The sequence below is a fragment of the Fundulus heteroclitus genome, unplaced genomic scaffold (genome assembly GCF_011125445.2).
Source record: "Fundulus heteroclitus isolate FHET01 unplaced genomic scaffold, MU-UCD_Fhet_4.1 scaffold_55, whole genome shotgun sequence".
Classification (NCBI taxonomy): domain Eukaryota; kingdom Metazoa; phylum Chordata; class Actinopteri; order Cyprinodontiformes; family Fundulidae; genus Fundulus; species Fundulus heteroclitus.
The window spans coordinates 334,690-355,734 of NW_023396978.1; the positions used below are offsets into that span (position 1 = coordinate 334,690).

Consider the following 21,045-nt stretch of genomic DNA (forward strand, 5'->3'; position numbering starts at 1 on the left):
TATTTTTCCCCTCCTCTGGACAGTTTTACATGCAGACGAAAAAGTCACAACTTGGTCTCATCTGAACCAAGCACTTTCTTCTACATGTTTGCTGTGACTTGTGGCAAACTGCAAACAGGCTTTCTTCTCGCCATTTTACCATGAAGGTCATATCTAAAGGCACAGATCCACTGGCCAGCCCGTTTTCGCCCGCCCTACTCTGCTCCTCCCCGCTCAGATTAGTGATTTCACCAGCCTAGAAAGCCGGCCAGAGCTGCCGGGGGATTTCAGAGATAGTTTTTAACATTTAAAGCTTCATAATAGATCTTTTGCTTCAGCCATGGTGGGAACGAGAACAACACGTTAATAGTTTAAAAGATTTTTAACCGCAGTGATATTATGTTTATCAGTTTGATTGGTTGCTTACTACCAGGCTGTGGCCTGCTCTGGCAGCGGAGGGAGGGTGAAATTTGACCGTGCTTGAGCTCCTTTCAGTAATACACCACTGCGAAAGCCCCCCGCTGCTCCCCCCAGGAGCTTTATACAGAAAGACGGGCTGGTAGCAGGGAGAGGCGGACAGCCGCTGCCTTATACCGCGTCAGGTGGATGGATGGACACTTCAGGGACAAAACTTAACAGCTTTCAGTGTGGGATGAGAGAAAGCCTCGATAAATACACAAATTTCATACAGTAGTCTGGGTATAGAAGGCTGAAGTGGCCGTTTTCTTTTTTAAACTTCAGGCATGGTTCATGGTTTGAAAACAATAAAACTTTATTTCGGTTTGACCCACTCCGTTCATAGTGGTCCTTCATATTTTTCTTGTCGCTCTTCAGTTTTTCTGGACTTCCTCGGAGAAAACCTTCTCGTTTCTCCTCGCCCCGCGGCCAGTCACTCTGAAAAGAGGGGCGTTCACTCAAAACTCCTTTCGAGTTTGCACGGCTTGACCCTGCTCTGCAGCAGAGCCGCAAGAACCCGGGCTGGCCCTGGCAAACTCGAAGATGAGTGGAGCCGTGCGGTGTGCGGCCAATACCAGTGGAACTGGGGCTAAAGAGTAGTACTTTGAACAGATTTCTCACCCGAACTGTATCTCTGCAGAGGCAGCATGGGGCGCTTGGCTGCTTCTTTGATTAAAGCTCTTCTTGCCCAGACTGTCAGCTTAAGTGCCGTTCTCCATAGGTTTGTATTTGTGTCCTAATCTTTCCATTTCCCATGGATGTATAGAGCAGCGCTTTGTGACATATGCAACACATGGTCTTCACGATGCACTTTGGTCACTAATGTTCTCTACCAAATCCCTAAACAGCTGGATATCTTTTAAAGGACAGTAGCTGCACTGGTTTTGATTTTAGTAAAGAGGGAGGAAAGCAAATACACGGAATGATTTCTAAAAGTGTTGAAAGGTGTTTATCATTTTGACATGTACTGTTCCAATTATGTGCCAGTTTGTGTTCATTTATCATATTAAATCAAAATAAAAGCTTGCGGTTGTAACATAAAACAAGGTGGAAAAGGTAGCAGGAATTGTACTTGTCTTTGGTCAGCCAACCATGTTTACTTTAAGTTTATCTCAAATACAAGAACTGAATATTATATTTAGATGACGCAAGTGATGGTGGTTAGTAAAACCCAAAATGCTCACAGAGGGTTTAAGATTTTCAATGTTTTTTGGTTGATTTGTAATGAACCACAACATGTTTTCACCTCTAAAAATGTTCCAGCATAAAAATGATGGCTTGCTTTTTACAAAGTCATATTTCATTTTTATGTCTTATCCTCTAGAAGCTACAACATAAGTAAAAGCTCCTTTTGACTTCAAAATTTGTAATTTCTTCATCTTCATCTGTCGTCTTTCAACAGGAAAAAGAATATTCCACTGCTGATGTTTTTCGTATCTGACCATGAACTAACACCTATTTACATGATTCAAGAGCTGTTGGTAAATATTTAACACTGCCCATCCTCTGCAGACCTTGATCCGTTCTCACCTTGAACACATACGTCGCCCCACCGCCTCCTCCTCCGCCTCCTTTCACTTGGGTTCGGTCCACCATGCGGCTGCTCTGCTCCAGGCAGATCTTATTCAGCACGGCGTTGGACTGCGGCGGGGGAAAAAAAAGATGTCAGTCCGCTGAAGAGTTTCACGTCACGGATGTCAAATATGTGAACACGGAGCGGCAGCTAAACCCCAGCTGCTTTGAGTTCAGGAGTTTAACTTTGTAGCAGTCAGCAGACATATCCACGTGGAAAAACAAGCTGCCCGGTGGGTTCTTGCAAGACAGTTTTCGATTTTGCTTTAATTAGATTTTCCTGTTTGTACTTGTCTGTTTCATAGAAAAAAAAGAAAACCCTCTTTACTGTAAGATGGATACGAGAACGTACTTCCTCCCCCCCGTAAAGAAACGTCGCCGCACCTCTCCTCCTCTTCTTTTTTTTCTCCCCTCTTCTACAAAAATGGAGCTGAACAGTTTGCTGCTGAATGATGTCAGAAGCAGCACCTCTTGCCTAGCTGAGATTTCAGGGACTGATGTGCCCTCTTTGTGTGCGCTATCATGCTGAACAGCCTGCAGCCGGGCCTGCTTTAGGTGTGAAGGGGCACACGTTTCTTTCTCTCGCTCTGTCTGAGCCTCAACTCCCAGATCTGTCTGGGCTGAAACTCTAAGAGGCCTTGAAGGGAGGACAGGGAGGTGAATCTGACTGTGATTGACAGGTGGAGGGGCTCAAATGATCTGAAAGAGTCTTCTGTTTTTTTTTTTTATGTTGCACTTTCTCACTCTATAAAGCCAGGCTTGTGTGCGAGGAGCTGCACAAGCGCCTGTGTGTGTATTTCTCAAGACAAAGGAGCTCTCATCTCCAAAGGGAAATCTTGGAGTGAGGTGTTGGTCTCGTTGTCAGAGCTGATGGGAAATAACGGGAACTTTAAACACTTTCACTTAAACTTTGTAACTCCCTCTCTGCTGTGTGCACAGAGCACTTCAAGACGTGTTGAGGAAAAAAAACAAAAAACTAATAATCGCAGGACAGAAGTGAAGACCCCTGTTTTTTCTTTTTTTTTTTATTCTACGAAACAAAAACCACAACACAAACGAGTCGAATGGGAATACAGAGACAAAGTACAGATATTTCTCAGCTGTAACCATCTACAGACCTGTTTGAGGGCGCCACACACAGATACGGGCTCTGGAGAAAAACGCTGGCTGCATTAAATGTCACATCTGGCTCCTAAACAAGCTAAAAAACCTGTTTATCTGGTCTGAGAAAGCTCTGAACCAAAGACATTTAAAGAATTGGCCTTTTAAAGCTCTCTGATAGGCAGCGAGAATTAATTGACTTACTTTTTTAAATCTTTCTCAAGGTTTTCTCAATTTGTCAGGAGGGAAATACTTAAAAACAGATTTTAACCATTGTCGTACTGAAGTACTCTCCAAAACGATCAATATCCCTTTAGAAGAGTTCGCCCCTGATCCTCAGTGTGCCAAATGTTTGAGATTAAACTGTATTTTTTAACATTTTTAACAAAAATGTTTAACTTCATTTTTAGAGAAATGTAAGAAAAAAAAGAAAATGTTAAAGAAAGCTTAAGCGTGACTAATTCAAAAGTGTTGAGCTGATACAATAAAATGTACTGACTTTATCAGACAAAACAGACAAAAACAACAAAAAGATATTGCAGTGTTCTCGGTTAGCAGGTTTATTGATACAAAGATTGTGCAAGACCTTTTTTTTATTGACTCTTTTGCATTATTTTGCATTCAGCCACATATTCCTGCATATAGACCTTTATCTGATTTTAACTTAGATTTAGGCTTTGTGCGTTGGCCATATAACAGATTTCAGTGGGTCTCGATAAACAGGACTTTGTTCATGGTTCTTTTTTCCCTGGATGTCCTCAGGGCTGCCTGCTGTCCCCTATTTAATTTCATCTCTACACAAATGGACGTCAGAGAAACCATAAATGGCACCCTATTCTTTAGTATGGGGATCACTGTTATTGCGAGCTTCTATAGGGTTCTGAACAAGATCATGGTCCTGTACTTACGTCTACCCTCAACATTCAGACTTTCCCTAACAGGACTGAAGAAATATTGCTTTTTAGGAGAAACCTGATGGATGGACATCCAAATCCGGCACAAACAGATATGGATTGATTTTTGGCCCCCCTATTACTATGGCTCACAAAGAGCTGGCGAAAAACAAACTCCTCTCTCATCACTGTTTCACAGTCTTGGACTCTCTGCTCTGTAGCTGCAAATATTACTTTATGTATGTCTTAAGAACGCAGTTTTTTTGACATATTATTCCAAGTCTCAATTTCACCCATAATTGTTTATTGCAATATTAAATAAAGCAGGATAATGTCCCTGAGTAGAGAAGGCCTAGAAGATAAACCCTCATCTACACCTTAGGGGGCTTTTATAACACAGCTGTTGATTCCTTTAATAGAACCAGAGTTTACTTCCTCAGATAGTTCGCTTCAGTTAGGAAGGTGTGAAGGCTTATCCGAAACCAGGGTCCAGACCAAAACAAGCAAACTTGAGGATGTGGATTTTGGTTCCCTTGGGACCCAAATCTAGTTTGATTTCCTGAAGTGTGAAACAAACGGACTATCAAATGAACCAAAGAGAAAGTAACATCTTCTGGATGATGGGTTTAAGGACCATTCTCCATTTAAATTTATCAGTGATCTGGTGTGTCTGTAAACACAGCAGCACCTCACAGTTTCCTTTTCTCTGTCTCTATATCATAGCCTTTTGCTTTTGGTAAGCTGTTATAACAGTTAGCAGCAAGGAAGGATTGTCAAACAATCGATAAATTGACTCTTCCTGATGAAAATTAACATTTCAGATTTCCACAATGACATCATCCTATCTATGATTTGTTATTTAGTGAAACTCATATTTCAGATATCTATAACTGAAATCTGAATTAATATTTTCGCATTAAATGGTAAAACTGCTTGTCATCACTTGCTTGTCAGTTTTTTGAGAAAGTGGGACATTTCCAGCGTTTCCTGCCCAATGGAACTGCTCTGATTGCCAATATATGGGTAAAGGTCCAGCTTTGAGTGAGATTTTACTTCTTTTCCACAGCAGAAAATTACAGATAAAGATTAAATCAAGCTTGAGACACTTTTAAAAGCAAGCCTTTGTAAGAAAGGTTTTGCAACATTGACTCCCAAGATAAACAAGCTTTGGGTAACAGAAGATAAAGGGAAGTTCTCACATATGAGGAACATTTCCCTGCCAAAGGCAATCAAAAAGTCAAATAAACACCAGCAAAATCTGCAAGAACAAAATTATATCAAATTAAAGAGATATTAAATAGAAGACCTTCTACTAATGCTTTCCTGTTATGATTAAAGGAGACATGCAAGCTTATGAAAGACATATTCTGACTTAAAAACAATTCTTTATAACGTCCAGAAAGTGTTGGAATTGACTTAATGTGCAAATAATGTCATAACATTTTCCTGTATTTTTCTGTGGTTATGCTGCTTTGCTGCAGATCATCCATGAAACTGGTATTGTACGAATGGACTCACATTGGGGCAGGCGTCCTCTCCTTGTTGTCCCACCAGGATGTGAAGCAGCTCGCCCCTCCTGAGCAGGAAGTCTCCTGTGATGTACACGCCATGTGACCGGCTCATGGCCATCACGCTTCGCCCACCAGCTGCACCATAGGCGGTGATCCTGAGGGGCAACAAGCATGAGGACGAAAACAAAAGCAAAAAACAAAAAAATTTTTTTTAAGATATCAGGGAGGGAAATAACAATAAAAAAAGAAAGTGGGTGACTGTTTTTTGGAGTACTTTGATATTTTAAAGTTTGGTGGGGAGATGTTTGCCTCCTGGGAGCTGCAGATTCGTTCCTGTGGATAACTGTTTGCGTCATTTAAAGGCCACACCAAGTGCAACCGAGGCAGTATGAGAACTGATCTTAGCATGTGCTGTCCACAATGCTGCCAGATTCTTTTTGTACATGTTGCCCCAGGCTTTTCACTTGTTCGTGTGCAGCTTGTTTTTGTGCGATTGGAGCTTCTAGAGACGTCTACTCAGAGTCAAATCCAAGTTTAAACGGCTCATACCTTCAGCTGTGCCCACAGGAGTAATATTGATTTTATTTTAAAGGCTGCAGCAATAATCCTGGAGCGCCGCACTCCCTAAAGTCAACATACTAGGTTGTGAATTTTCAAATTTCAAAGCTCCACCATGGCAACAGAGGTGGGTAGTTTTTGGATTCGGGTGCAGAGTGAATCATGCCACATGTGCTCCCTGCTGAAGAGAACCTGTTAGGAATCTGTCTGTTTCCTCTACGAGCAAACACAGACAAGTAGGGGGGAGCAGTAGAGGTAGGCGTAAGGGGAGAGTCAATTTTGCAGCAAAAACATCTGATGTAGAAAAGGTTGAGTGCTTAATGTATATTATAACAGCTGGAAGCTCATCAACTCAAGTGTATGGGCCTTCTAAGTGACCCGACCTTTAACAATAAGCTGAAATCAGACATTTACATATGTTGCATAAAAGAACAGAATCTATCTCACTGTCTGACATCAAATCTCTATACCTATTTTTGTGTTTAGGTCAGTTAGTTTTAACTAATTGTTTCTATTGGTTAAGTTAAATAGAGGCCCCTCTTGTGACTGTCTGGAAATGTACTTTGATTTTCCAGACTTTCATTTCTTCCCAAAAAGAAAATAGTCTGGAAAAACATCTGTCTCATCCATTCGCCCGTGTATCCTTCCAGTTTGTCTTTATTTGGTCCAATAACCAGTGTAAGTGTAAACCAGAAATATCTGCCATAAACTCGCATTGAACTTTTGCATTTCATGGTAAAGAAAAAAAAAAAGCACAATAAAAGCACCGTGAACTCTGTAAAATTGGGTTTGGAGAAATTGGAAATTCTGCCATGAAGAACCCTGAACATGAATTATTCCAGTGAAAATGCTTTTGTGCATATGCGTTCATTCATGGCAGCAGGCCTACCTGTAGGTGCCCGTTTCTGGGACCCGCCACATTTGAATCCCCTTGAAGGGCCCGTGGGTGCCGACCGTCACGTTGATGTTGCTGCTCCTGTAAGTGTTGAGGCACTGAGTGGGAGTAGGGCCCTCAGGACCCACAGCTCCACAGGTGTGAAAAATCCATTTCTTGGCTGCAGATGAAGGAAAAGGAAAAAAAAGAAAACGGTTCGGCTCTTTGTGAAGCGCGCACACACAGCTGTAGAAAGACAAATAGTTTGACTCGGTCACACATGCAGACTCAAAGATGATGAGCTGGCTAACATTCAGTGCACACCACAGACTCACAATTCCTCCATTCTTCTGTCATTCAGCACTTCAACATGTCCCACTGCTCCGCAGCAGATATAAAGCACATTATTACATATGGTGAAGCTAAGATCATAGCCATAATAGCAGCGGGGAGGTACTGACAGGATCACAGGTGATCAACATTTCTCCTCATTTTGTCTATAATCCCATGAGTCAGAGCTAATTTAAGCTCTTTTCTCTGTAATTACATGGAGGAACTAACAGCTGCAGCGCTAAATCCTGATTTAAGATGCAGCAGCATTGAGGCAGACTTTCTAACTTCTCTCAGTCATCCTTCTATCAATAAATTGTTTTATGCATCTGGACAAAAAGGAGGGCCGGGGGGGTAACAAAGAAATAATGAGCTGCACTGTGTCCTCATTTCTACAACAAAATCAAAGATAAAGTGCAAAACAATATGATAAAAACTAAATCTGACTTTGCTACAGACAAAAGGATTGAGATTGTAAGCAAAAGCTTGTTGCTATTTGGCAAATTCATTGATTAATAACTCTATAGAAACTCTATAAGAGCAGTACTTTTAATAAAATTGATGCCATGAGAAGATTAAAGCAATAGAATCAGAGAAGCAATTGCTGCTGTTCATTAATCTAAGAAGGAATAAAAGGCTGTTTTCAGAATAGTTAATAAAATGGCCATCGTTCCACAGAGAGAAAATATTTTAAACAGTTGATGATCATCCTAATGCATCTTATGTTAGGATGATTCACCCCAAGGTCACACCTCGCAATGCTCAGAGAAACTATGAAACATCCAGTAGCTCTATATCAGAGTTTTCAAGCCCTAGTTAGCAAGTTAAATCTCAAAGTTCATGACAGGATGGTTAGAAAAATGCTGATCAAGTGTAAATTGTTTAAAAGATTTGCAGAAGAAAGCCTCTCCTTGATTAAAATAATATCCCAGCATAATTTAGGTAATCAAATTTGTATCTATTAAATGACCCTCAACACAACAATGTCCTTTAGCTATAGGACTGCAAAGTAGAGATGTTTGGACAAAATGCATCTGCACAAACATGTCATCCCAGCACGGTGGTGGAAGGGTGATGATCTGGGCTTGAAATGTCTATTGTGCAACATATTTTGTAACAGTTGAAGGTGTAAGAGCCTTCTGACAGCCCAGACCCATGATAAGTAAAATATACAGGGTTCCTGTGCAGTCTGTAAAAACAATTATAAATATATAGAGTATGGACAAATATTTGGATTTTTGTTCAGTTCAGTTGTTTCTCCCTACACATACACCAATCCATCCATCATCTACCTCCTGATTCAGCCTGGTTTTCCAGCCCCAGGACCTTACAGTTTGCAGTCATTGATTCACCCTGAAGGCCTGTGTGCACACAAATATTCTGACCACAGATGTAAATAAATGTGAAGAAATCTGTCCGACGGATGAAGCTTTGCAAAAAACGGCACAATGATCCGTAAATTTACAACTGAAAAGCTGAAAAGGAAAATGATCCGTGTTGCAAAGGCCTAGTCAAAGTACAAACTTCAACATTATAAGAGCTGTGCAGAAATGTGTCAATATCAAGTATCAAGTTATTGTGTCCCCTTAGAGAAATTCTCCTTACAGACAATACCCATGCACACAGAAAAAATCACATAATGAATTTAGCAACAATAAAATCAGTAAACATCCATGTACAGTTATCAATTAAAACAGGCTGAACAACAAATCAAGCCTGATAACCTTTAAAATGTATCTGAATGATGACCTAGAAAGTAGAAAAGGTTTTCCATCTGTTTGTTCTTGATTTGGGATGTCTGAATCTCCTCCCCGATGCTAGAAGCTGGAATTCACTATGAAGTGGGTGATTTGAAGAATTAATGATGTGTTCTACCTTTTGCAGGCTTTTAAAAAAAGTTTCTTCTAAATTTGGTAATCTCACTCCTATAATTTTGCCAGCAAATAATTTTTTTAATTAGCTTATTCCTGTTTTTGCTTCCAGCTGGTAGACTGCCAAACCAGGTGATGAAAGCAAAAGTGAGGACCAATTCAATCAGAGAGTTATATCTGAATCTGGGAAAGAGTCATGGTGACAAAAAGTCATTAAAGCATATATTTTCTCATCAACAGGAAAGCTTAAGCAGTGATGGTAACAGAATGTATGTTTAGTTGTTGGAATTAAGTTTGGCTCCTATGACATAAACTCATTTGCCGCTGAGCACAGCCGACTCTAGCGTTTGAAACGATTCCCTCATGTCCAGATGGTTTCCCACTTCACCCCATATTATCGATCTTGTTGGTCCATGAGTGTGAATGAATTCCCATCCAAAACCCACCACACAGCTGCTGTAGCTACTAATTCTGTGATGAGCACTTGGGCAGAGCAAACAAACACAAGATGAGCTCTCAGAGATGAGAGTCCTCTCTAATAACCGCTGTTCACGTTCGTCTGGTCCTCTCACTTCCCACAAGTATGAATCCAGATGCAAAGGACATCCCTGGAGACTGTAGCTCTGCCCGAGTATTACATAAACATGTTTTTTTTTTCCTGCTGAACTTTGCCACCAGTAGTAAGCAATTACCATTACGAGCAGTGGCCTCCATCAGAAAGAGGGCCAGCAGTGTTCATCAGAGGGAAATTGTTCCAGACATGTTTGCCACAGAGAGGAAAAAAAAAAACTCAAAGAGAAAGACGGCGAAGAGTGTTTCTGATTGGACAGAGGCACCTGCAGCAATGTCCCAGCAGTCTCCATCCTGTCCGAACATTATCTAAACAAGTTAACAGTAAATATATCGTGACTCGTGTCATGTTTCTTTAAAGGGACTTCAGATGGCGCGTTTTCCCAACGTAGAACATTTTTATTTTATTTTTATGGCCAACAAAGGCCTTTTTGGAGGCAGACAGCTTCAGGAGTAAAAAACGGTATTCTGGCATGCGGACATTATTGAGAAAACACTGATCAGCGGCATCTGAACATTTCTGCGAGTAACAGATGGACGGTCAAAGAGACAGATGGACCACGCTTTTGTTAGGCTGCACTGCAAGGCACGGCATGTCAAAAGCAGAAAACTTCAGATTTTTATTTTTTTTACTCTTGCCATGATGGCATTTGGCCCGGGTGGATTCGTCCCCATAAATCAGGAAGCAACTGAGTCAATCGGAGCTTTGAGGCTGCATTAAAACTGACAGCAGCTCTTTGATCAGACCCAACCATTTGAGGCAGTGACGGGTCAAACACAGGAGAAAAATAATCTGCTTTCACTGCACGGCAACATATTGTGATCATCAAGGCTGATCGCATAAAATGCATGTAAGTGACCTGGTCTTGGTACACTGCTGTGGAAAGTGAGCCAGTCTTGGTAATAGCGCTGTTTCATAAAAGGCCGCGGGGTCTCAGATGTGAACAAGGCGTTCTTTGGGCCTGATGTAAAAAGACCAAGTGGTTTTTTTCCCCCTTTCTTCCCTGCACGGATAAGCGCGTATAGACAATGGATGGATGAATTTCTAGTTAAAATCCCTCAGAGTTCTGTGGGTCAAAAACTTTTTTGGAATTGGCAAAAACGCCAATTGAATACAAATGGAGATTTTTAAAGTGTTTGCATCTGCAGGAGCTCTGGGTTGGTGGGCAGGCTGTGAGGGCGGTAGTGGATGTATTGCTTATGGGGGAATGCTTGCTCTTGGACTGTGTTCACCCTGGGTGTCAGGGTCGGTTGCTGCTGCTGCTTTTGTCAGATCTGGGCTTGGCGGGGTCCTCTGTTGTTTGTTCTGTTCCGTAACTGTTTCCCTCCCTACCAATTGTGTTCTTCCTCTGTCCTCGCAATTTGTGTCGCTTTGTAATCATGTTTATAGTCCCAGAAGAATAATGCAGGGACCCGATATGGCCTGTCATGCCAATAATTTAATAAAGACAGTTGCGCGATGCAGGAAGTACCCCATTTTTCTCTTTTTGTAGAGCAGATGTGTCACGGCAAGACAACCAGTCCCACCAAACTGTTTACCTATGATGTGAACACACAAGCAACACAAAAAGAAACTTGCATAAACTTAATGTATAAGAAGAAAATTGCCCTAATGATCACAGTGCTGGAGCTCATCCTAAAGTGCACGCTGGTGCCCATGTATTTCTTAAGTATGTGATGCATGCACATGACCATCTATGTAATGTAAAAGAAAACATTATTCATCAGACCAAGCTACTGATGCTCATAAGCCCATAGTTGGTGCATTCAGTGATGGAGAGGGGTCAGCATGGACACCCTGACTGATCTATGGTTATGATGCCTTTTGTGCAACAGGCCTTTCTATCATAACCAGGATGAACTTCTTTAGCGGTCTGGGCTACAGTAGCTCATTTGTTGGTTTGAACTAGATGGGGCCGTATTCCTTCCCTCCCGCCTGCTTGCGAGGAGGGAAGAAACTGGTCGTCCAGTCATCAAAGCTTGTCAAACTGTCAAATCCTCATGCTTGCTCATTTTTTTCCCCATCTTCTAACACCCCGACTCTGAAGATAAAATGTTCACTAGCTGCCATAGCCCACCCACTAACAAGTGCCATGATGGAGAGGATCAGTGCTATTCACTTCACCTATCACGATGTCACGCCTGATCGCCTGTGTCTATATATTACTGGGATAGAAACCAATAGTGTGATACAAATAGGTGACAGCTGTGCCGGCAACAGGAAACTAAGACTAAATGAACACTACAAAGGGAACAGTGATCGTGTGAAATGCTAAACAGACCATAAACCAGCCCAATACTTTCTCACAAATATGAAACTAAGATATAAAATCCAGACCGCATTCCTAAGATTAAGATAACTGAAGAATAATTTTGAGTCAACAATTGAATCTCAACCTCTGTGAAAGATGAAAAATACATCTAAAAACTTGCTTTAGGAATGGGTTTTCTCTCACGTTGAACTTATTTTCACATTGTTTGCCCTACGGCTTCACCCTAATGATCCTCAACTTCTCCTTAAAAAATCTCCCTTTTTCAAAACAGACAGTGTTGAGCACAACAGCACTATATTCCACGCATGGCCTCCTTTCTTGACATGGACACACCTCATCCTGCAGCTGTTGTCTTCTTCGGGCCGGTCATTAGAAAGATGTATCAAGACTGGCACAGAAAGACTGGATCTGAATGCTAAGAGAGAAAAAAAAAAACCTTCTGGAGCAAACCACTCAAATTAATTAAAACCCCCCTGGTCCATGTGGCTTTGTTTCCATCTTATATCCATCTTTGTGACGGCTGGTTTTAGTACCTTATATAGAGTTATTTAAAGTTAAATAACTCTATATAGGGAATTTCTGTAGGATGGTGTTTAAAACACAAGGAACCGATGAATCAGACAGATTTTCTTATGCTGTCCAGCCAATTAGCAAAACCGAAATGGTTGAAGCTCCGTTCTGTGCAGAACGCTCATGGGATGGTGTCTGGTGTCAGAACCAATCAGAATGCTTCAATCAACATCTCGGCCATCTTTGATTTGATGCCATTTCTCATCTACAAACCCTGGACCGCTGCTCTAGTGTGAATCAAACTGGCTCACTTTTAAATGGAAAAAGGTTTGTTGTTTAAAGAGTCTAATCTTTTCACATCCTGCTGGATAAAAAGGGAGCACAATGATAGGTTGAGGCATTATGACAGTCTGCTATAAGGATTTATTGTTTCAAAGCTTCAAACATCTTTGACAGCAACAGACAAGGAAACATATCCAGAAGAGAAAGAAAACTGAGACTTGGCATTTTTTTTCCACGATAAAAGCAAAAACACACGTACAGTGCTGGCAATTCTATATGTTGTATTCTTAGTCCACACTTAAGGGCCCCAGATTTGCCATTTTGGATAGAAATTTTTAAATTCATGGTGCATTAAGTGTTACTAGTAAATCTGAATACATTGCCTTTCTTGAAGAGTTTCTACCCCTGCACTAGACTTCTGAGTAAGGGCAGCACTACACATCATCTCAACATCAGTTTATGCTCTGGTAACAAGGACAGTTTGGAACACAATATTTGTTATTTGTTTTTCCCCACTTGCTGACGTTGCATGCTATTTTTAGCAAGTAGTAATATCATGCAGCCTTACTCCAACAAAGTCAAATGGGCTCTGGTCATGGAGAACAAAAGGCTGTTTTCATAGTTTACAGTTTGAAGCAGCATCATCAGAGTAAATGTACATTTTTGGTCATAATTTTTCTAAAGAATAATTATATAGTATGGTAATAAAGCGTTTTAGTGGTTTTGTGAGGCATGCTGCATTTTATTGTTTATTGCTACACCATGCAGACATTCTGTCTGAACTACTGAAGATCAATAAAGAAAAGAATAAACTCGCTCTGTCCTGATGCAGTGGCAGACTTGAAATTTCACAACCTTTCCCCCAGACAACATTAAATATGACAGGTGGATCATAAACAACAGAAATGCCTTATATACCTGACAGAACATGAGGTTTCACCAAATTAGCTTGATTTCTTGAAGCTTACACCCACGTTAAGCATGTATTTAGACATCGACAGCTGGCACATGTGACCTTTGGCCTGTAGCTGATGGTAGAGAGTGAAAGTGTGCCAAATCAGAAATAAACAAATGTTGTATTTTTCTTTAGAAGCTTTGGTTTGGAGATAATGACACAAATCACTTTCCCATCCATGTGAATGTGAAAATGTGTCCAAACATTTGACTGGTAGTGTACGTAAATGATGATTCAGGCACGGGAGCTGCAGAGCATAACATTGGTGAGAACTGAAAGCTTTTCGCTGCCAAAGAAGAGGCAAATGCATGAGAAAATAAACAGCATAAATAGAAAGACAGGAATCAAGGTGAAGTCAGGGTGATGGGGGAGGGAGGCGAGGGGAGAAAAATGTGGGACAACACACTGAGATCAGAGCAAGTTCTGACAGTGAGACGGGGTGGCAGAGTGAGGAAGCAGTAATACAAGCGAACAGAGAGTCAATAAAAGCTTTTTACATGCCAGCGACGAGAGACGAATGTGGAAATGAAAGGGAACAAAAACGTCCTTCACCCCCGATATCGGGGGTGAAGGGGAGAGTTAGGGGAGACGTGAACGGTTAGTGGGGTTAATCACCCAGCATGTCGGGGGGGAAGATGAGAGGCTTGTTGGAGTGACAGGTCTGCCGAGCTGAAACCCTCATCAGGCCTGCTGTCCTGTCCTCCACATGTCAAAGCATCAGGCTAAAGAAGGCGCCTGTCGAATGGTAACTGCAGAAGGCTGCCTGCGGAAGGGCCGACGTATAACTCCGCTTTGACTTCTCTCCCCCTGACTTAATATCTATGATAATCGCAAGACCAGAGCAAACTCCCATCTTCCTCTAAGGCTCGCTGCCCTTTCTCCAACCATCCTAAGTATTACCTGTGTAAACACATTATACCACTTTCTTTTTGCCCTTGAAGCAAATATCATAAGACACTTGGATGTTTCGCTGCAGTCAGTTGCTGACGGGCTCATGCGTCTCTGGCAGCTCTGTCAGATGTTAAATTTTCCCTCCAACAGTCAATTCCTTGTTCCTTGAGTGAAGTGGACCCACACAATGGGTAAATCAAATAATCCTGGAAACTTTAGCCAAATAGGCTGCAAACATACAAATAAGACAGTTCCTATTTGAGCTGATGTTAGGTTTTTGCCCACTCATCTCTAAGTAAAAATGGCGAGCTGAACCTTTCAGGTTTTTCACATTTTGTTGTTGTTTTTTTAAATCCCCTAATCAAATATTTCCATTTTGTAGGAACCCTGACTCTTTAATTGGGTAAGTACTTCCATCTGTGACTCCTGTGATGCCATTGCAGCTCTACTTGAGTCCACTGATGCCAAATGGAACTAAGTAAAAAGCATTTAAAAATGCAGAAGCAAACCTTTTTTTATGCCAGACCTCAATGGTGATGGAGTGCATTGGATGTAAAAGTTTACACATCCCACAACACCAGAGGTTTGTATTGTAAAAAACCTAAAGTAATGATGAATTATTTCAGAACCTTTTCCAACTTAAATGTTTTCCCCAACCTATAGATTTTAATGGTAAAACAAAGGCTTTTAAGGGAAAATAGCAAACTAAAGCGTGGACCCAAACAAATACTTTAAAGCACCTCTGCCTTTTATTCTTTTATGTAGTCCATCAACATGAAACATGGCTGTAGAGGCCCACTCTTCTTGCAAAACAGTTCAAATCTGTGAGCTTGCTGGTACAAAACCCTCTTCAGATCAATCCATCAATTTTCTTTAAAAGATTCAGGTCTGGATGCAGATTAGATGATCCCAAAACTTTAATGTTCAGATTGAGCAATGCTTTGTTGATTTATGTGTTTGTTTCGGTTTGTTTACACCTTAATGATGAAGTTCCTCTTCAGTTTTGTAGCAGAGGCCTGAATGGTTTGGGACAACATTGAAACTGTTCATAACATTCTTCACCTTGACTATGGTACTGGTTCCAGCTGAAGAAAAACAGCCCCAAAGCATGATTCTGCCACCCCTGTGCTTTATTATGGGTGTGGTGTTCTTCTGTTGATGTGTCTTTATTCACCAAACATACATTTCGGAATTGCAACGCCATGAAAAACAAAAAACAAAATCCACCTCATAATGTGTTCTGAATTTTTGATTAAAGAGACATTAAATGTATTTTTGCTAAATTTAGCCAGGCTTGGATGTTTTTCTTTGTACTAGCCAGAACTTTCTGCGGCTTGTGTAATATTGCCAATGGCCTCTTGGCACTCTCACTGACCAGCTTTCTTAGTGATTCTTATTTGACATGGGTTTGTATGTGGTGGTTAATTCTAAGGTGACATCCTTGATTATTATTTTTGTAAAGTTCTCTCCTAAAAGATTTTAGTTATGTTACATTGATCTCACTTTTTAACATCACAAAACCCTGTTTTTTAACTGGGGGGTGCAGGCTTTTTATATACACTGTACATTGTTGAAAAACCAGCATATGATGTCATGAAAGTAATAGAGAAAGAAACTTTAGTACGTCCATACAGCCACATGTTGTTGTGGGTAATTGGTAATCATTTTGAGGAGGTCATAAATATTATGACTTTCAGTTTCATTCTAACAAAGCAGAAGACCTGTTTGGAAATCAGATGGCTTAAGTATGCCAGGAGACAGAACGTTTGACTCGAGGATAGCATTATGCCAATGAGTTAAAGAGGAATTTAGCGGGCATTAAACTTATTGACATGAATTAAATGCAGAAGTGGCACTGATTGCTTTCCCTTCTCAGACATTTTCTCTACAGAGCCTCCCACGTCTATTTGATGCCGTATTGCAATTTATTTCTGCTGCTACATAACGTCTTGTTGCAGACATCATTGTAATTCTGTGTCTATTATTTTCACTTAGTCTTTAGAGGAAAAATATATAAGTACACACTTGTTTCCGGATGATTTAAAAAAGACAGTAGCAACCAGATACCCTACACCTGATTAGAACCCAATTAAATCAGATTGCTGACTGTAAATGTTTAGTTCTGTTCACTTATGTATCATACATGTTCAAATGAAACCTCATCTATGAAAGGATTAAGGCCGTTTACAAGTAACTTTCCAAGCAATTTAAAATCCAGAAATTTCTCTAAGCATTGATGCTCTGACCTTGGGCTGGACGTCCAATCTCGGAAAATCTCAAATGTTTTTCATCAGCACATAATTCTTCCTTGTAAAATGATGGACTTCAAATTGTTTGGAAAAGGCTTGTAACTCTGGTCTAAATTGATAAGCAACAACAATTGCTTTTCTAAGGTCATCGTTGATGTCATTTAACCGTGGCATTGGGTTAACTCTCAGATGAAGGTCCCAGAGCAGCATACAACTTCAAAACTCTTGCTTTAACAGAGGCTGTCAGGCCGGTAATCACTTTTTAAATGCATTTGATTAATGGCACCTTGCTACTACTGTGCATCTCAAATCCTATTTAACCGGCAAGGCTGTAAGCTAGATTTCCATATCTTTTTTTCTTTTGTTTACAAAATATTAAGTGTGTAATTTGTTTGTAAACTTCAGATGTGTTTCAAATAATTGTAGTACCAAGCAAAATCCAGAACTTCTTTAATTACTACAATGTACTTTATTTTTTAAACGTTTAATAAAACCATGAACATATATGCGTGCTTCCGGAAAAAAGCACTGGGCCGGCAGTTTGTTTTCAGGATGTTTGCATTTTTAAAGTCTTATATAAAGCAGGACTCATAATGTTCATCTTGTGCAGCTCAACATACGTGTGGCATGTCATGTTTCAGCAAACATGACAAAGATGATCCGTTTCTGGACAATGCATTTAGACAATGACAACTATAGATACACGCAAAATCCAAGTGTTAGAAGCTGTTCCTGACAAATAAAAGCAATAATAGATACTAAACTCTAAGGAAATACACTCTGATAACTTTTAGAACATGTTTAAGAAGTTCAAAATATATCTCAAGTACTTTAAAGCTTCCTGCTGGGGAAGAATATTTCAGAGAAGGTTTCAAGTTAAAGTAACTAACTTGCAGCTTAAAATCTACAAAAAAAAAAAAAACGAACCTCTGCTTGTCTTTACTCTTTTGAAATAGTGAATCTACAGAGTGCGGGATTGGAAAATGTCAAGTCAGTGCAACTGGCTCCGCTGACATTCTCTGGAGACAAATTGGAGGATTTTACACTTCAAAACTGTCCGTCCTGCTCCATTTAATGCCGAAGGAGATGTCTGCTACACTCGCTCGGCTGTCGAACACGGAGCACACCAGAAGGGGGCACACTTACTTTTTTTGCTGCAACTTCTCGGAACCATACCCAGCAGGACAAGAGTATCTGTGGCTCATTAAAGCATGTGAGGTGAGTGTGTGGGAGAGGGCAAAACAGGAGTTACAGACATTATTTTCCTTCTCCTTCGCTCACACCTGCATCTGATTTGTTGCAGCGAAACACACACTTACGGTAATCTGTGGTGGTGGGGTTCACGGCAGGGCTTCTGTTGGAAGGCGATGGAGTCTTGGAGGTAGGTCTTAACGGGAGCTGGGTTATGCTGGTGGCCACCGGTGGAAACTCCCCATTGGCTGAAATTAAACAAGAGAAGTTTAGTGGGAAATGGGCAGACAAAGTGAATCAAGACCACAGTGAACATATAGAACCACCAGCAGGGGTCATTCTTTAGTTTAAATCATCTCTGGACACACATGAAGAGTGAGATGCACATTGTGCACCTTCCCTCTGTCTCATCCAGTCTTTATCTTGCAGCAGGTGCAGAAGCACATTTAGTCTGAGGGATTTTCACCAATCCATCAAGCCTCTTGCCTCACTGCATCCCCAGGACTGAGATCATAAACTCTATCCCAGAATTAAGTCTTGCAGGCAAAACACCGCCTGGTTGTCTACAAAGAGGCAAGATAAAGGATCTCCCTCCCTTATTTCTTAGTTCTAGCGGATGGGAAAATTAAGGTTGTCTTAGTCACAGTGACAATGATTCACTATTTTGACAAACTATTCGCTCATCTTGAGTGACATCATATCCTGATTTCAAAGTCTTTAATTTAATGCTGGCTACAACTCATCTGTTGAGGCTTTTCACAAATTTTAAGAGGCTGTTTCTAGGATTTTTTGACAACTTTTCAACAAGTGCATCTATAAGGTCAAACATTGATGTATGACGAGAAAGCCTGGGCTACAGTTTCTGATGTAACATGTTCCAAATAGACACAATAGGGTTGAGGTCAGGACTCTGTGTAGTCCAGTCAAGTTCCTCTGCACCAAAGTCGCTCATTAATATCATTATGGACACTGCTTTGTGCTCTGGTACACAGTAATGTTTAATAATCTGTTATTAAAACATTAACAATAGTCATAGGTTGAGATCATCTTCTGTTTTTTTTTAAAGAACATACTCTGAGGATAATTATAACATATCAAGGTGTTATATGCATCATTAAACAGAAAAACAGGCAACATTTGTTAATCAGAGTCTACGTTTTGAAATCCTTGAAAGATTCACTCTTGTAGTTACCAACAATGTTGTAATTAGTGCCATGTGTTAAAGAGTCTCTCTGTTTCCAAGGGGAAATAGATTTGTTCCTTAATTTCTTTCATTCACATTTTCTGAAAAAGACTTGAATGATCTCTTTTCTTAAACTTATATAACCACAAAACTTTTTCTTCGGGTTTCCTTATCCATTTTGTTTTCTAATGGAAACAGGAACGATCAGTCGCATATGAATAAAATGGATCACTGCTGGATCAGAGACAGAGAGAGAGATACACCTGGGATAAAACTCAGCTTCTCCACTTCTGAGGCATTCCTGGTACCGCTGGGATTGAATCTGCCGCAAGCGGGGATGTTCAAGTATTTTTGGTGCCTTTCAGGAGCGATACCAGGAAGGAGTGGGCGTGGGACAGTCAAATGGATCTTCATAGCCAGATGTGAGCTCTAATACTAGTCAAGGTGAAGGAAGAGCTCTATCTACTTTTCAGCACCATATATATATTGTTACTAGATGGGATTATGACCTGGATATAAGGCGCTGAAATGATCGTCCTCTATACGGTGGCTGGGTTCATCCTTATAGATAAGGCTAGGAGTTCAGAGCGGAGCCACTGCTCCTCTGCACCTAAATGAGTCGTCTGAGGTGGTTCAGTCATCTGATCAGGATACCTCCCAGGACTCTCCTTTTGTACTCTTTCCAGTGCTGAGAGCAATAAAAACTTTCTATTTCTCTTAACTAGTAAGACCCAGATGTGGCGTCACAGAAAGATAGCAGAAAAAAAACTAAGTTCCACATGCAAGGAGATTGTGACCATCAACAACGTAAAGAAATTTACCCAAACCTAATCATGATACAGATCTAAATCTTCTTTGGTGACTCGATAGGGAAATGTTCTTGCAACTGATGGGCAGCTGTAGGGGATACTGGATGTCGAATGTTAAAAGCCTGATGCTATCCACAATGTTTTTCCAAACCTTACAGTGCTGACCTTCACTAAATTGAGGTCAAAATGTCAAAACTTTAGATCATCCTCAATCATCTTCCCGGACCCTCCAGCTTTGCAGGTTGATGCTGTCACAACAATGTGTGTATCAGTCTTTATGTGCTGACTCTGCAGGTTTGCATCAACAGCCGCAGCCTGGACTTGTTTTTCAATAGGCTGTTGCAGCCTCATACTTGGATATTGTCATTTGTGACATGGTTGTGTAGGAAGACACCAAAGTTCTCACAAAGACTGAATTTACAAAGTCCAGTTTCCAGATCTCTAGAGAGGGAATAAACAGCCAACAGGCAATTATTAATGAGGTGAGAGAATCTTACAAATAGAAAATTGTATTCCTTCAACCAGAGCATTATTCCTCAATTTTAAACTTATCATGAGTCAGTAATTATAGTTAAGATCCTCCAGAGGAGACAAAGAATAAACAATTTAATTCCAAACAACTCAGTTGCATCAGAAAGAAGGGACATGGCGTAGGCTCAGACAAACACAACAATGACAAGATTGTTTTGAGGGGATGTTTCACTTCTACATGGACCCAGAAATCACTCAAAATGAAGGGAAACTTTAGATACAAAACATACAACACACTCAGTAACATTCAGCAACAATCTTCTCTTGCTCACTTCAGTAGCCCAGGCTAAAAGTTTGGATTTACATCGCCACAAAAGGCCAACCTGAAGCAGATAGTCCTAGGGTTTCCAGCCATGTCCCCGTATGAAGGTGTCCTTGGGCAGGACTTCCTGTTTGGACTATACACTCACTGGCCACTTTATTAAGTACATCTTGCTTCTACCAGATTCAACGCTC

At 40.7% G+C, this 21,045-nt stretch overlaps 1 protein-coding gene across 1 annotated transcript in view; it reads right to left on the reverse strand.

Annotated features, from left to right (window-relative positions):
• Nucleotides 1–21,045, reverse strand: part of LOC105925584 (ALK tyrosine kinase receptor) — a gene marked incomplete at its 3' end in the record, with an annotated part of 482,037 nt that overhangs the window by 11,823 nt on the left and 449,169 nt on the right. Inside the window, 4 exon segments of the mRNA XM_036132827.1 lie at nucleotides 1,966–2,076; nucleotides 5,520–5,667; nucleotides 6,960–7,125; nucleotides 18,195–18,314. Of these exon segments, the coding sequence (XP_035988720.1) occupies nucleotides 1,966–2,076; nucleotides 5,520–5,667; nucleotides 6,960–7,125; nucleotides 18,195–18,314 (545 nt within the window).